This window comes from Equus caballus, chromosome 6, assembly GCF_041296265.1.
Source record: "Equus caballus isolate H_3958 breed thoroughbred chromosome 6, TB-T2T, whole genome shotgun sequence".
Lineage (NCBI taxonomy): Eukaryota > Metazoa > Chordata > Mammalia > Perissodactyla > Equidae > Equus > Equus caballus.
In genome coordinates, this window is record NC_091689.1 from 60,282,199 (window position 1) to 60,297,976 (window position 15,778).

General features: G+C 38.3%; 1 protein-coding gene across 2 annotated transcripts in view; it reads left to right on the forward strand.

Annotated features, from left to right (window-relative positions):
• PDE3A (phosphodiesterase 3A) overlaps positions 1–15,778 on the forward strand; it is a 293,395-nt gene that overhangs the window by 244,645 nt on the left and 32,972 nt on the right. For both annotated transcript variants that reach the window (XM_014740463.3, NM_001163977.2), the window contains 2 exon segments: positions 9,445–9,664; positions 12,914–12,999. In XM_014740463.3, the coding sequence (XP_014595949.3) occupies positions 9,445–9,664; positions 12,914–12,999 (306 nt within the window).

The following is a 15,778-nucleotide window of genomic DNA, read 5'->3' on the forward strand; positions in this document are numbered from 1 at the left end:
CCTGGGGAGTTGTGGTAAGGAGTTTACATGTCAAAATTAAGAACAATAAAGTTCCATGGAGGAAAGTGAAATGATTTGGAGGAAGATGACGTCATTTCATCAGAGTCTGTGCTAACTCAAAAGCGAAGACAGCTTTTGTCAGATTCTGTCTCCAAATCCTAGAATCCCAATTGAGAATCTGGGGTATTAACTTCTTTTTTTTTTTTTTTTTTTTAAAGATTTTTTTATTTTTTCCTTTTTCTCCCCAAAGACCCCCAGTACATAGTTGTGTATTCTTCGCTGTGGGTTCTTCTAGTTGTGGCATGTGGGACGCTGTCTCAGCATGGTCTGATGAGCAGTGCCATGTCCGCGCCCAGGATTCGAACCAACGAAACACTGGGCCGCCTGCAGCGGAGCGCGCGAACTTAACCACTCGGCCACGGGGCCAGCCCCTGGGGTATTAACTTCTCCTTGCGCTGTTCTAACTCCAAGTTTTCCCCCTTAGCCCTGCAGAAAACTCTGATGAGATTTTCAGTGGCTTCCTGCTTAGGTTCTCAGTCTTCTGCCTTTATAGAAGCTTAAGAATTCACCAAATGGCTCGAGGGGAAAACTGCCCCCTTCTCACTGAGCCGTTCGTCATTCAGTTCTGGCTGCCATGACAGCCCCAAACTCCCATTTTTGTGTCATCAGCCTCATGACATTGCGAAAAGCTCTGCTGGCCAGCCTTCCTAATAGCTGTATCCTTCTGTCTGGATTCTTAGCCTTTTGTTCCATGCCAGTGGTTAGGAAAAAAATGCTCTGAAGGGAAGAACAGGTCCCAGGATTTTGGCTCACCCTTCAGAGTCTCTTCTCTCTGGGAACCTAATCCCTTGGAATTGATTGTCTTGCCTTGATAGTTTTTGTTTTTTACTCAGCTTTTCTATTTGTTCTCAAAGAGGCGTGGATTAAACTCAAACTACCACATGACAGCCAGAAGTAGAAGTCCTCAAAATTGCAATGTATTTGTTACTGCACAAAGGGCATGACCTGCTCTCCATGAGACAAAAGCTAATCGTCAAGAGGCAAGATGGTGGCAGAGAAAGAGCATTTTATTACAGCTTGCTAGCAAGAGGGAAAATGGCTGACTAATGTCCAAAAGAACCATCTTAAGGGGAGCACAGAATCTTGAAGCAGTTATATAGGCCAGTGAGTTATAGGGGAGGAGGTTAGAAATGTTGACCCTCTGGTGGTACAGACTGGGAGTGGCCACACCAGATCTTTCAGTTTTCATTGATCATGGCTATCAGCATAAACTTTGTTTGGGAGGTCATCACATTCCTAAGGAACTCAAAAGACTGGAGTTATCATCTTATCGCAGCTGGAAGGTATATGCACTAGCAGGGATCGTAAAATCTACAGAGCAGGTGGATCTCCTGGAGCGTGCAAATCCAGCTAGTTAGTTAGTTAGGTTAGTTAGTTAGTGGGTTAGTTAGTTAGAGGTCATTCAAAGTTATGACATGGTCTCTTTTCTACAATATGGCTTCCCTCATGTCAACCTTGTGTTGAGCTGGTTTTATTTCTATCAATGTTAGAGAAACAGTGGTCACATTCCACAAGTATTTCCAGAGGCCACCTTGAAATATAAACATTTAAGAGGCCTAACTTAACAAAGCAATTCTGTTGCTCTTGTTTCTTATGTCTAGAAAAGAAAATTTAGTACTTTCTTTCCCCTTTGATCACCCACTTTATACTGGTGACTAGTTCTTGAAACCATTTAAGCACAAACTTAGCTTAAATCTCTATTGTTTTGTGTAGGAAGACACCGCCTTCAGAAAGTATGATTTTTTTGGAATTGCATTTCTGAGAGAAACTGTTAAAGGTAATCTGCTTTTCCAAAAGCTAATCTGGTCCTCTCTGCTCTTTGGAAATGTTCATTAAATTTTATAACTTAAAAGTCATAACAACCTAAGTAAAAGGATTGAGCTTTCAAGAAATAGGATATAGCTTTCATGGGGGCCAGAAACAGGCCAAGGTGAGCAGATACTTAAACTGGTCTACCCTGAGGGCAAATGCAGATTAGCTCAGAAGGAGACTCCTCTGCAAGTCCAGCAAAGTGGGGGACCTGCATTTGAGCATTCCACATTAAATCTGAGACTTTTAAAGGGGCACTACACTGGTCCTAGGTCAGGAGGACCCCTTGGCTCCCTACAGAATACCTGCAGATAATTTTGGGAGGAAAGATCACCAGTTAAGGCCCATGCAATTTCCATATATCAAATTTAAACAAATTGGAGCTTAAAACCAAGATCACTAAGTGCACAAGGAAACACCATGAGTTAGAGAAAACAGAAAAAAACAACTTTACAGATCACTAAAAGGGTTGAGATATTTAAATGTTAAACATTTAAATATTTCATTTAATTTTAAAATACTTAAATATTTAAAGAAAAACAGGAGGTCATAAAAGTAACAGCAATGAGAGAAAACATAATTACAGAGCAGCTAAATATAACTTTTGCGATGTAATCAAGGAAATATGATAGATTAAATGGCATAAGAGACTTCTGAAGGGAGAATTAGTAAACTAGGAGGCAGAGAATGTGAAGAAATTACCCAGAATGTAACATAGATGAGAAACTGGAAAATGTAAAAGATTTTAAGAGATATAGTAGAAGGAATTAGTCTAATATACATAATCATAGTTTTTATAGAGGATGGGGGACATAGACTATTTGAGAAGAAGAGTAGGGGGAAAAATTCACTCGTAGATGATACCGAACCTCTTAATCTCAAGTTCATGTGCCCGATGCGCAGCAAGCCAAACACTGAGGCATAGGTGCTTGGAGATAGACAAAGGCCCCATTTGAGTTGGCCAAGATGAGAAGATGCGAGCATGGGTTTGCTCAAATCCACCTTAATCAGAGCAAAAAGCAGGGGGTTTTTATGGAGCTAAGGGGCTTGGCAGGAGGAGTTTGGAGAAACAAAGAAGTCACTCCCACTAAGCCCCTGGGCAATCTGCAAGGGCTGCTGGGGCTTGGCCATCTGCTGATAGCAACCTCCCCAATGGCATTCTCTCTCTTCTGCAAAACAAACTCACAAATCCTCAAGACCTGAGTCAACCCTCAAGTTAAACAAGAAGACAGCAAATTGACAAGATTCATCTACTCTGTATTACAAACAAGGTCAAAAGGCAACCATGTTCTTATTGGATATCTACCGTAATCCTCAGGTACCCAGCTTCATAGACACAAAATAGTGAAACTACGCAACACCAAAGACAAAAAAGAAGTCTTAGTGTCAACCAGAGAAGTCACATTACCTTTACAGGAAACACAGTCAGTCGGAGAGCAGAATTGTTAGAAATAAAGGCTGTCAGAACACAGTAGAATATTTTCTTCAAAGTTCTGAGAGAATGTAATAGTCAAACTAAAATTGAGTGCCTGGCAAATCTATCTCCTAAGAATAGGAGTGAACTGAAGACATTTTCAGATAAGTCAAAACTATACCATCTGGAAAGTCTTAAAGGAATTTGTGATGGATGTGTTCTAGAAAGAAGAAAAGTAATATCAGAGAAAAGTCTGAGATCTAATAAAAAAGGTGAACAAATAAATTTGAAAATCCAAATAAACTTTATGTGCATAAATAATAGTATTTACAGATTTGTGGGTATTTTTTTTAAGATTTGTTTAAGGACAGAATTAAAACATCAGACAATAATAATATGTAACTCAAGGGATGCAATATGAATTTCAGCGTTCTACATTCTTGTGTAGCTCAGAAAAGGGATTCAGATGAAGAAACTGAGGCACAGAAATGTTAAGTAACACACCCAAGGTTGCACAATTAGTCCTGAATCCTTACTTTTGTCTTTATGACGTCAGACCAGAAAAAAATAAGAGAACAACAAATTGAGATAATTTAAGATTAGAATTTTTTGGTTCTGTCCTAGGCTGAGTGCAAAATAATGGAAAGATTTGGTTTTCTGCCTCTCAGTTTCTTCATTTAGGTAGTAAAATGAAAATTATTAAAATAATGAACGTAGCAAAGTCAAGAAGCTGAAAATTATGGTTAGTGTATTCACTGAAAATAACAGAGCAAGTGATTCAACAGACATGAAGAACAACGCCGTCTTCCTGTGTCCTTCTCCCCAGTTCATATGCCTGCACTCAAGAACAAGGGCACAGTATAAAAGGAAAAGAATGTCCATGTAAGATACTACAAAGGCAGATGCCAGAAGTTACAGCCACAGACATGGCAAGAGCCTCCCCCCATTCTTGCCATAACGTATCTCCATCATGATTACTTTGGGGGGCATTTTGCATTGTGGCATCTTTAGGCTGCTGTTGCAGCAGAGCTAAATTTTATAAAATAACCCATATTCTACGCATGTTGAATTCAACTAAATAAATCTCTGAAAGTCTGCCAAAAGGGAGAGAAACATCCATCAAGAATGAGAGAGTTGAAATTCAATTACAGTTCCTCCTGATCACATGGGCTCTTCTGTTTTGAAACCCTTGGTTTCCTGCACTGATGGCGTGTTGGGGTTGATTGCACTAAGTTTGTTTGATGTGTGCTATGTTTGATGTGATTGACTATGATGTCACCTGGTTTTCAATAAACTATATGGAAAGGGGCCAGGAAAAGCCCCTTTATTTGGCAAAGAGTATAAGGAAATGGAATCGAATAAAGTCTGAAGAGACTCTGAGGAGGACATAAGGAGCAATAAGCAGAAGAGGTAGAGGGATGCACGCATAGAGCAGAGATGAAAAACATGATGACAAATGACCTGGTGCAAGAAGAAATGAAATTTGCAATGAAATGAAAGCTCTTCTTTACACAACTCAAGTAGCGTGTCCTCTAGCTCAATCCAGCAGCATTGATTTAAATAGTTAAAACATAACCAATTATTATGCAGTTACTAATATAAAATAAATGGATGAAATCACATCGGAGTCCTTTGATTAAAGCATAAAAGCAAGAGATTTCAATGTAATTTGCATTTTCAATATTGCTTTTCTGTTATGAGTCACTGACAATGTGGAGCTGCCATGATGTCACTCTGCTTCTAAAATTCATCTAATTCATACTTACTGAATTTGCACTAGTTCCTTCCCAGATTCTTATAGTTCTTACAAGATTCTTATAATCCTATTACAATGATTACAAATATCTCTACAGCTTTAAAGTTAGACTGAGTTTTTCCTGTAGAAAATTTGAAACGAGAGAGAATGTTAATTACGGCATTGTGATTTTTTTTTTTGCATTCTCTATACTTTAGATACATTTTTTGTTTTGGAAAAATATTAGGGCTGTCCGTTTTCCTGTGGGCAAGGAAAAGAGGCATGTGTGTATCAGATATGCTGGTTCCTTTCTTGTTCAACTAAAATTAAACTGAGAGAGGGGCCAGCCCAGTAGCATAGTGGTTCAGTTTGCACACTCTGCTTCAGTGGCCCAGGGTTTGTGGGTTTGGATCCTGGGCACCGACCTACACACCACTCATCAAGCCATGCTGTGGTGGCATCCCACGTAGAAAATAGAAGAAGATTGACACAGCTGTTAGCTCAGGGACAATCTTCCTCAAGCAAAAATAGGAAGATTGGCAACAGATGTTAGCTCAGAGCCACTCTTCCTCACAAAAAAAGAAGAATTAAACTGAGAGAGTTTTACAGCACAAAACAGATGGATTCAGTTCAATAATTTCCCTCCAGTATTGTTTATCATCTTCCTTTGATTGCCCAAAGTTCCTTGTGTCTTGACACACATTTTCTCATGCTCTCAGGAGCAAGGAATGAAAGACTAAATTACTCAAAGGAGCTGGTATTCTAGAATTTTTTTAAGTTATATTTTTAATTTTTAAATGTTTTAAGTATTTCGTTTGAGGGTAATTTGATAAAGATTTATATTTTGTGACCTATGGCTTTTTTCTGGAGTCTCTTAAAAGCACTCAAATATAAAATGAAGATAAATATAGTTGAGAGAATGCATATTTATCTGAATCCCTTCATTAGTGTGTGTGTGTAAATGTGTGAGTGTGCAACATAAAGTTGGATGAGACTTCAAAGGTCATAAAGTTCGTCCCTCTAACTTTAGACATGATTACATTTAAAACATTTTAGAAAATAATCTGTTTTTGAAGACTTATAAGAAGGCCATTTGTCCCCTTTCCTTTGGAGTATCCTGTTCCTGTATCTGGGATATTTATTTGTAGACTATCCTTTCTAGAAGGAAAGAAGTATTTGGTTATCATCTGCACTTTTATCTCTTTATCTATTTGAAGACTAAAGTACGTAAATATGTGCCTCTTTCCTGTGGCATTTCTAATCCTTTCCGTTTTTAAACCTTTAAGTAAACTATGGTAATGCACCCTGTGGGAAATAGTAGTGTGGCCTGGGAAAAAAAGGAATTTATATATTTATACCTTTATCTTCTCACCTGCAGAATAAAAATATCCCTGCTTTTCATGGTGTTGCCAAGACCCATGCTTGTTAGAAGTGTTCGGAACATGTAGACAAATAGCATTGCAGAAGCAAAGCACGTTTCCACTGGTACAAGGTTTAATTTTAAGTTTCGGCCCAGGCAGTAAATTTGGAGTCCTAAGTCTGCTTATTTGTATAAGTTTAGTTAATCTGTGTGTTCTAAGAACTCTAATCGTTGAGTGGATTTTTAAATTTGTATGTGAGAGTGAGTTGCATTTCTCTGAGGATATCAGCTGGCAGCTACTAAAAATTAGCAATGAAAAAAATAATCACTCTTCTCTTAAATTACCTTAGAAGATAGATCGTGTCAAGACAGAGCTGGGCAGTGTTCTCACAGGCTTTGAATTACTGTAAAAAAGTGGTAGGAAACTGTCAGAAAACTCACAATTAGCTATGAAAATAATAAAGGAATTGCCTAAAGCTCTGGCTGTCAGGAGTCTCTTTTTTTAAGATACAGCAATTCAAAGCTTGCCTTGCCCCGCTGGCCCTGTACAGCCCTGCCCAGCAACGTCTCGGACCATGTTCCCGGCTCCCTTCTTCCTCTTTGCTAAGCTGAGCCACCTGACCTCCTGACTGATCCTCTGATACCCCCCAGGGAAGTCCCTCTTTCTGGAACATGCTTTCCTCAGATGCTTGGCTAAATGTCTTCCATATTTCATCAGGCCTCTCTTCAAATTTTTCTCCTAGAGCGCCTCTGCCCTTCTCTATTCTCTACCCTCTGCATTACTTCTCCTCACGTCACTTAAAACTACTTGATTTCCTTTTCTTTCTTCTCTTCCTCTTTTTTCTTTCATCTTCTTTCTCCCTCCTCCTCTTCTTCCATTTTTAGTTTCTGTCTCCCACAAAAGAATGGAAGCTCCGTGAGAGCAGGGAATTTTTCTGTTTCGTTACTGCATTCTTAGTCCCTGAAACAGGGCACACAGTCCATGTTTGTTGAGTGAACAGATGATCGAGATATTTACTCTGTGCAAATACCTGTCACCTTTATACCACGTTATACCCTGTCCAGCTCCTTAATGCTTACATTGCTTTTCTAAGATTATCTGGAGACTCAGTCAATCTTAATCTAACAAATAGTCTAAATTAAACTAACCCTTTCCAACCTTTTTTTACATCAAAGCACACATTTATGTAACATCCGTGTATATATGTAATATTGTATAATATTTGTGAATATGATAATGTTATATAGCAATGGAGAAATGGGAAGGGATTTAGAGCTTGGTGAAAATTTTATTTCCTTTATTTTATAAAATTATAATAAAATCTAAGTATAAAATATTAGAGATAATGTTAAAAATTGAATTTATTCTGGAGCTTCCAAATGAAATCTTTCTTTTTAAAAGTTTTACAGCCATTAGAACTTCATAGGGCACGTGTAACCCACTTGCTGCACACATGACAGGTTGGGTGGGAAACTCTGAGTTAAAAATTTAATGAACTTAATTTTCTTTGGCTCAGGAGATTATGTAATATGAAAATTTGTCGGCATCTTTGGTAAAATAGCTGTCTTTTAGATAGAAATAGACATCAAAATTAAAACCATAAGGCATGTCATTGTAAAGAGAGATACAAATGCAGCCTAGTAGATAATGGATTTTTCTTCCTCCTTGGGCAGTCTCTGGTAGAAGTATGAGCTAATACACCACATTTTACTAAGAATAGCTGGATTTTCTTCATAGTCTCCTACTTACTAGCATTGTGACGCTGGAAAGGTTATTTAACCTCTCTGGGTCTGAGTGGTTTCAGTGGGTAAGTGTAAAAGCAGGGGATTAATCTGTTGATCAATAGAAAGATGGAGAAAAAGACTAGGAGGGGTAGCTGGCCTCCACAGTTAATCAAAGGAAGAGTGCGATTTCTCGTCTTTTAAAACGAAACAAAACAAATAACAGTGCCAAAGAGAAGCGAAAACGAAAATGACAGAAGCCCTTCCACAAGCTTCCTGTTCCTTTCAGTGGACCAGAAAACTTTGGGTGTGATAAATAAAAGGTTTGAGAGAACTGGACATTGGAAGCGAATTAAGCCGGCGGCCAGGTCACCACATAGATTATTCGATGATGTGAGAGCTGCTGGCTGTACGTTTCCCCAGAGTGGTGAGAAATAGAAAATGACTTGTAATGGTTTCGTTTCATTTGCTTTACAGTAGGTTGGTCAGCCATACAATCATGCAAAACAGTAAGCGGGTAGTTGTTGAGAAGCTCTTTCTCTTTAGTCTTCAATTTTAAGTGCAGGCTGCCTTCTCCATGTTTGGGAGAGAGAGACTTCAAAAGAGCGCTCCCTGTCCTCAAACATCAGCACTTTGAAATCCAAGCCAGTGTTCTGCAAAATTTTCACAATCCGGAGTAAACACAGTTTGGCACAAATATCCACACTCAAAATATAAGCTTTAAGCCTATTGTTTGATCTGAAATGGATCTGAAAACATTTTTAAATGTTTTCTTCAGAAATTATTCTGATCAAAGTACTATTTCACACAAAGTAGTTTCACTGAAAACGTGGACAATTAATAAAGTTAATTACCTCTCAAAAATGTATCTTATTTACATATTTGAATCATCACATGCCTGCCAAATTCTGCTCCACATATGTTAATGTTTAAAACAATAGCAGATCCTGTTGCTGCTAAAAACTTCACAACCTAAGAGAAGGCAAATGTGAGAAAATTTTAGTTATTGTCATCATGTCAGAATGACAAAAGAAACAAAAATGGGAGAAGAAAATAATATCCTTCTGTCCTGAAGTTGCTCCAGAACACCAAGGTTTTAACTGGATTTGCCAACATCGCCACTGAGATTTTCATGATGATTCGTTCCTCGCGTTTCATGCTGTGGAGACTCCCCCACTGGTCACCCTGTCTGCAGATGGTGACGTTCATAGGAGGCCAACCCTGTGGCGTGGGTACTCACATGATCCTTATTGAGTTAAAAGGAGTCCAGGGTGAAGTTTGAGTTGCAATTTTGAATTACAAAGACATTTATTTACTGACTTAATAACTCTCTTTCTTTGTCAGGTGCCCTAGCTAAAATTTCACCTCTTTCCTCGCCCTGCTCCTCACCTCTCCAAGGGACTCCTGCCAGTAGCCCCATCAGCAAAATTTCGGCAGCGCAGTTTCCAGAATCTTCTGACACAACTGCCAAACAAGGCCTAAGTTCTCACAGGGCCTTAACTTATACTCAGAGCGCCCCTGACCTGTCTCCTCAGATCCTGCCTCCACCTGTTATATGTAGCAGGTAAGGATTTTATATTGCTAACTAGAGTTTAACTAATAGTAAAACCAATACTGGTTTTCCACGCTCACCACCAGTCCACGTAGCTATGTGTAGGTTTGCCAAAGTAGTTGCCAAGAAAGTATAGGATAATGTGATTTGTGTTGAATAGGCTATAATTGAAATGTATTTTTTCAGTGGTTTTCTATTAATAGAAAGTTTAGGGTCCATATGGTCCAAACAGCTGATCTCTGAAGATGATGCGAAATAATTAGTTGTATATTTCATCTGCTTACTGATGCAGATTGCATAAAACATATGATTAAAAGATCATATCACCTAATTTAATATACTTTGATATTTTGTTGGAATATTTTTTCACTTGTTACCCAGGAAGGATTTTATATTGATTTTAAAAGTATTTTATCTTAAATTTGCAATTCCCATTTTATCACTTTAAAAATGTGCAAATAACACATGGCACGTTATGGCCGGACTCAAACGGGTCTCTGAGTGCAATTGAGTAATTGCTTGTACTGCTCTGTCAGGTTGAAATACAATAACAAAGTGTTGTCTTTTCACAGAGGATAAGAACAAAGGGTCTAGTGTGGCAAGAGTAATTGTTTTGCCAACATTGTCACTAAGAAATACCTCCTCTGACTGATTCACGAATTATTATTCTTCAGTAATAACTTCATCTTGAATAACTGATCTTAAAGCATTATAATATTTTTTTAAGTAGAAAAGAGTTGAGTGTTTCTAAACTATAATTGTGAGAGTGCCTTGAATAAAATGCTGTTTCTTTTCAAAGCTTAATGAGGATAACTATTCGAATAAATTAGTTACATGTCAGTCTTCTAATATCACACAACTTGGTTCACAGGCCCAGATTTGATCAATATATTCAGTTCGAAGCCTCACAAATTTGATTTTCAGATCCTTTGTTCATAAATTCTATAAGTTAAATGAATGTTATCTCTTCTTATAATCTTTATTTTTGCTTCCTTTCTCTTTACGAATATTTGTAAAGGGAAAATCATTTGTGCTTGGCCAGGGCCACAGTGAAAACTTATTCTTCCATCCAAGAGTTACTCTGCTGACCTCTCTATGACAGCTTTTTTAATAAAATAATTTCTGTGGCATGTTAATCCCATCTTTTTTCCTCTCACAAAAAAAAAAGTATGATCTGTAGTAAAATAGACATATTTCCCTCTTGACAATTCTCAACACACATCACTTTATTAAAAGCTCTGAGAAGTTCTGCAAAAAGAAAACTTCTTACTTTTTGTTTCATCTAGCATTTTCTGAATTTATTTGACTGCAGAACCAATTTCTTTAGGTTAACACCCAATAATTGCCCATAGAGCTGGTGTCTGGTGGAACACCATTAAGAAACACTTTTTTTGGTATGCATCCTGAGCCACGATGAAGCCCAGTGGAGTGAGCAGCATCAAAGACATCTGTTTCCAGTGTTTCTAGGGAGACTCTCCCACTGTGGCCTCCAGACTTGTGGGAAACAAGCCACCCAAAGAAAGACGAGAGATGTTCAGAAAAGATCTACCACTCACATAGCTTTTCTCATCACAGTCTAATTTTTGTGTTCTTAGCGGGAAGAATGTAATGGGATTTTTATAAAAGAGGTTTTGGAGAAAAACAAGGAAATTTCACTGCCTACTTGTTCAGTAATGTTTATAAATCCAGTAGTGTGTGTTTTATTTGTTTGGGCTTTATAAATCTATAATTCAAACCATGTTTTATTATTGCCTTCAAGGCAGCCACCCATGTAGGCACAGAGAGCTCCAGAAACACACGACTAATTATTGTGGTTTCCCCTGCTGAACTCCAAGGGTTTGGCGTTGAATCCTAGTCTCTTGGCTGCTGTAATGTCTATGCGACAAGCCTTTGTTTTGGCATGAGAGGTAGTATATTTGAACTACTGATTTAAATGTTCCTTTTAAGTATTATCTTGCAATGAAAAATCTTAAAACTGATAAACTCTACTTCTACCAAGCCTCATCCGAGAATGCAAGACCATTGTTTGTATCTACTTTCTTTTTCCTTTGGTCCTGTCGTTTTGTTTTGACTCCCTAAATCAAACTGATGGAATTTCATAATTAGAAGCATTTTGCGTGTCATGCTTTTCCACTTACATCCAAGGCTTGCAAAATAAATGTACTTATGATGAAAATACTCCTGACCTAGAAAATGCTTATCTCTATTACACATATAAGCACAGTTCAGGAAAAAAAGCGGTGAGACATTTAATATATTAAATTGTAAACTATCACTCATTTCTTTTACTTTTTAGAGTAAGTAATCTGTGGTTAAATAACAAACAAATAAAAACCCTCTGAGACCCATTTTAATATTAGGCAGAAGGAAAGAACCCAGAAGCAAAACGCAGAATTAAAATCTAACCGTGAAGTCTCCTAACAAGATAAATGAGACAGGAAACTGGCCAGGTTGTTTGTGGGGTTACTTTCTAGTTAATAAAACAGTCAAAACTGTTGAGAAAGCAAAAGTATCCTCCATCCTCCAACCTCCTCTCTTAAAGAGCCCCACCACTTCTCACATACCTTCGTTTTTCTTGGACACCCACAGTGTACCCCATTGGCCTCTTTTTCTCAACTAGCATCCTATGTGGTCAGTTTTACGTTCACTCTTCATCAAAATGTCCCTCTACTTTCTTCATTTCCTTAGGGTCTTAACAGGTGACTGATGAATCTGAAAAAGAGAATTTTTATTTTGTGGCAAAAAATAAAATCAATATACTATCATTCTATTTTCACATATGCAACCTTTTCTTAAAGGACTCTTCGGACGTAAAATGTCTTAACTCATAGAAAGAAATCTAATAATGAGGCTATTAAGCAGGCACAAAGGGATTCCATTGGGGAAGATATTTTTGACCAAATGCACGTCGCACCTCCAGAATTGCTACTCTGCGTAAGTGGCAGACTTTCCCAGGTTTCTCTAAATAATGTAACAAAATTTTGCCAGTAGTTGCACTTCAAATATGGTCTGGATTTTGGAGGAGGATGCGAGTCGAATGAAGTTTCTGATCCTTTGTGTTGATCGTGCTCTTGCAAAAATGCAAACATTATACTGCATGTCAGCATCCATGTACAACACAAAATGAATTTTTTCCATCAAACAAATAAGTAGAAGGTAGAAATACTTATTATTATCTATCTTAATGTACACTTAGATGGTATATGCCTATGATTCTTTGAAAGGAGAGGATATACTTACAGCTATTGCAATATTTCTCAGCTGCGGCAGACCGTATTCCCAAGGGACTCCCGCTGATGGGCCCCTGGAGAGAGGCAGTGCGGCCATTCGGACTCCAGGCAGAGCAGGTAATTGTTTGGATTCTGTTCCTCTAGATGGAAATCGCTTTACTTTTCTTTTTTCTGATCAAAAAGGTAACATGTGTTCCTGATTTTTTAGATTACAGAAAAGACAATGAGGGAAATCAAAATCATCCATAATCCTACTACCCAGAGTGAATCATGAGTAAAATTTTTGGTGCAAATCTGTCCAAAATGTTTCTGTACATCTATACACAAATGTATATATTTTTTTAAAATGAGAGGCCATTTTGTATAATGTATAGAACTATGTAGAAATGTTATTTTATCTTGGACATTGAAGGGTCTTCCATTTTAGGGTGCTCTCTGGGATCTGCATTGCAGACCTTGAGAAGTGACCCTGCTTAGATCACTATAAGCTCGTAAAGAACCATTGTTCATTAAGACGGTATTGTGGAGAGGTTAAGAACACAGACACTTGAAGCTGGTTTATATCCTGATTTGGCTACCTACTTCTTTGTAGTCTCTGTGCTTCAGTTCCTTCATCTGTACACTGGAAATAATAATAGTATCTACCAAACAGGATTGTTGTGAGAAGTAAATTCCTTAAAGCATATCACGCTCTTATTATCATCTGGGTCACTGTAAGTAATCTGTGTGTGCTGCCATTACAATAAGAAGTATTATTTATTTTTATTGATGCAGCCCTAGGGACTTGCTTTTGTTGGTGCTGAAAGTTCACAAGGGAGAGAACAATGATTACTATGAACTATAGACTTTAGGGTGAGAGAGTTACCTAAGAATTATTCTCAATTATTAACTTCAGCATTTCTTGATACATACTCAATAAGTGTTGACTGGTTATTGCCTATAAGAATGGTGTGCTGCAGCAATGTACAAAGGGCAGGGGACATAGGCAAGGAAAAATCAGAAGGAGAATTCTCTGTGTGGCCGTTATCTGATATTGCAACATTCCAAAGACTCAGAATATTCCCTTTTCTATGTCCCTGATCTTCTCTGACGCTACTGAGGCTATTGGAGAAGGGGAATATGTCCTTATCACCTTTGTGGCCTCATGTAGAGCTGTGGCCTTTGAGTGTGCTGCTTCATTTTTTCTGCAAATTCTAGGATTGGAACTTGTCAATTACATTTTCATACTGTGTCTGATTCTAACATGGAAGTGGTTGCATGAGGAAGATGGGTCCTGGGAAAAGTCCTACAAGATGCTCCTCATAGGAATAGGCTACATAACAAAAGCCATTATTCACTAGCAACTTAAGAAAAATCAGCAGACGTCTGAGGACATACAACTAACCTGGAATATCTGAAGCAATCTTGAAAAATGAGAATAAAGTTAGAGGAAATACCTTACCTGACTTCAAGACTTAAACTACAGTAATCGAGATAGCGTGGTGCTGACATAAGGACCAGCAAGGAGATCAAATGGAATAGAGTAGAAAGCCCTAAATTAGACCCACACCTACATGGTCATTGAATTCTCAACAAAGATGCCAGAGAAATCCAATGGGGTTGGAAAAAAATGAATATCGCCCCCTACTTTATACTACATGAAACATTATTCTGAGTTGGAGCATAGACCTACATATAAAAGTTATCACAATAAAGGGGCTGGCCCCGTGGCCGAGCGGTTAAGTTCGCGCGCTCCGCTGCAGGCGGCCCAGTGTTTCGTTGGTTCGAATCCTGGGCGCGGACATGACACTGCTCATCAAACCACGCTGAGGCAGCGTCCCACAGGCCACAACTAGCAGGACCCACAACAAAGAGTATACAACTATGTACCGGGGGGCTTTGGGAAGAAAAAGGAAAAAATAAAATCTTTAAAAAAAAAAAAAAAAAAAAGTTATCACAATAAAGCTTCTGGAAGAAAACACAGGAAGATATCTTTGTGACTTAGAGGAAGGCAAAGATTTTGTAGGCCATGGAAAGCAATAACCATAAAAGGAAAAAAACTAGACTTCATCAAAAGCAAAGAGTATAGGAACTAGGGTCGGATTTCATGAGTTGAAATTTGGGAGGCAAAATTTACCAGCTGGGTGCCTTGGACAATTTACTTATCCTTTCTGTGCCTCAGTGTTTTATCTGCAAAGTGAGGGCACTAGTAATGCTGTAATGCAATAATATGTGCCTTATAGGATTGCTGAGAGGTTCAGATGTGTTAGGACAAATGAAGTGGTTTCGGTGGTGTTAGGTACAGAGCAAGTACTCAGTAAACTGCGTTCAGGCACCATATTCTGCTATGAGAAGCTTGTCAAGGTCTTTGCCCTGGGAACGTGTTCTTTGGATGCTTAATATGACCTGATTGATCCTCTAGTTAGCACAGTTTAATGCTGACTGGAACGAGAGACACTGGAGAGAGGCAGATAAGGAAGCCGCAGATTCCTCGAGATTGAGATTGAATAGCTAGGGTTTCCCGTGCTCTTAAGCACATGCTATTGCTCCATGTTCTACAAGCTGCTTTGTTCTTGGGTGTCAACTCAGTTTCTCCCACCCATGTGCCCATTCTAGAGTTAGTGTTTTAGTCAGCTGCTCGGTGGTTTAGTGTGGTGGGGGATGCATAGAGGAAAAAGAAAAATAAACTCATAGGATTTTTAAAAAGATATGAACTACTGATCTAAACATTATTAATGGGTTATTGAATGTCATGTAAATCACAGCTCCTAATTCCATCTATTTTATTGGGATAAAAAATATGTGCTTTCTCTCACTCTATGATCTTCTATTTTTGGTGTGCAAGCTCATGAAAGCAATATTTCCTCAGCACTATATTTACCATATGCATTCTAGGAATATTCACTGAAATGGGACC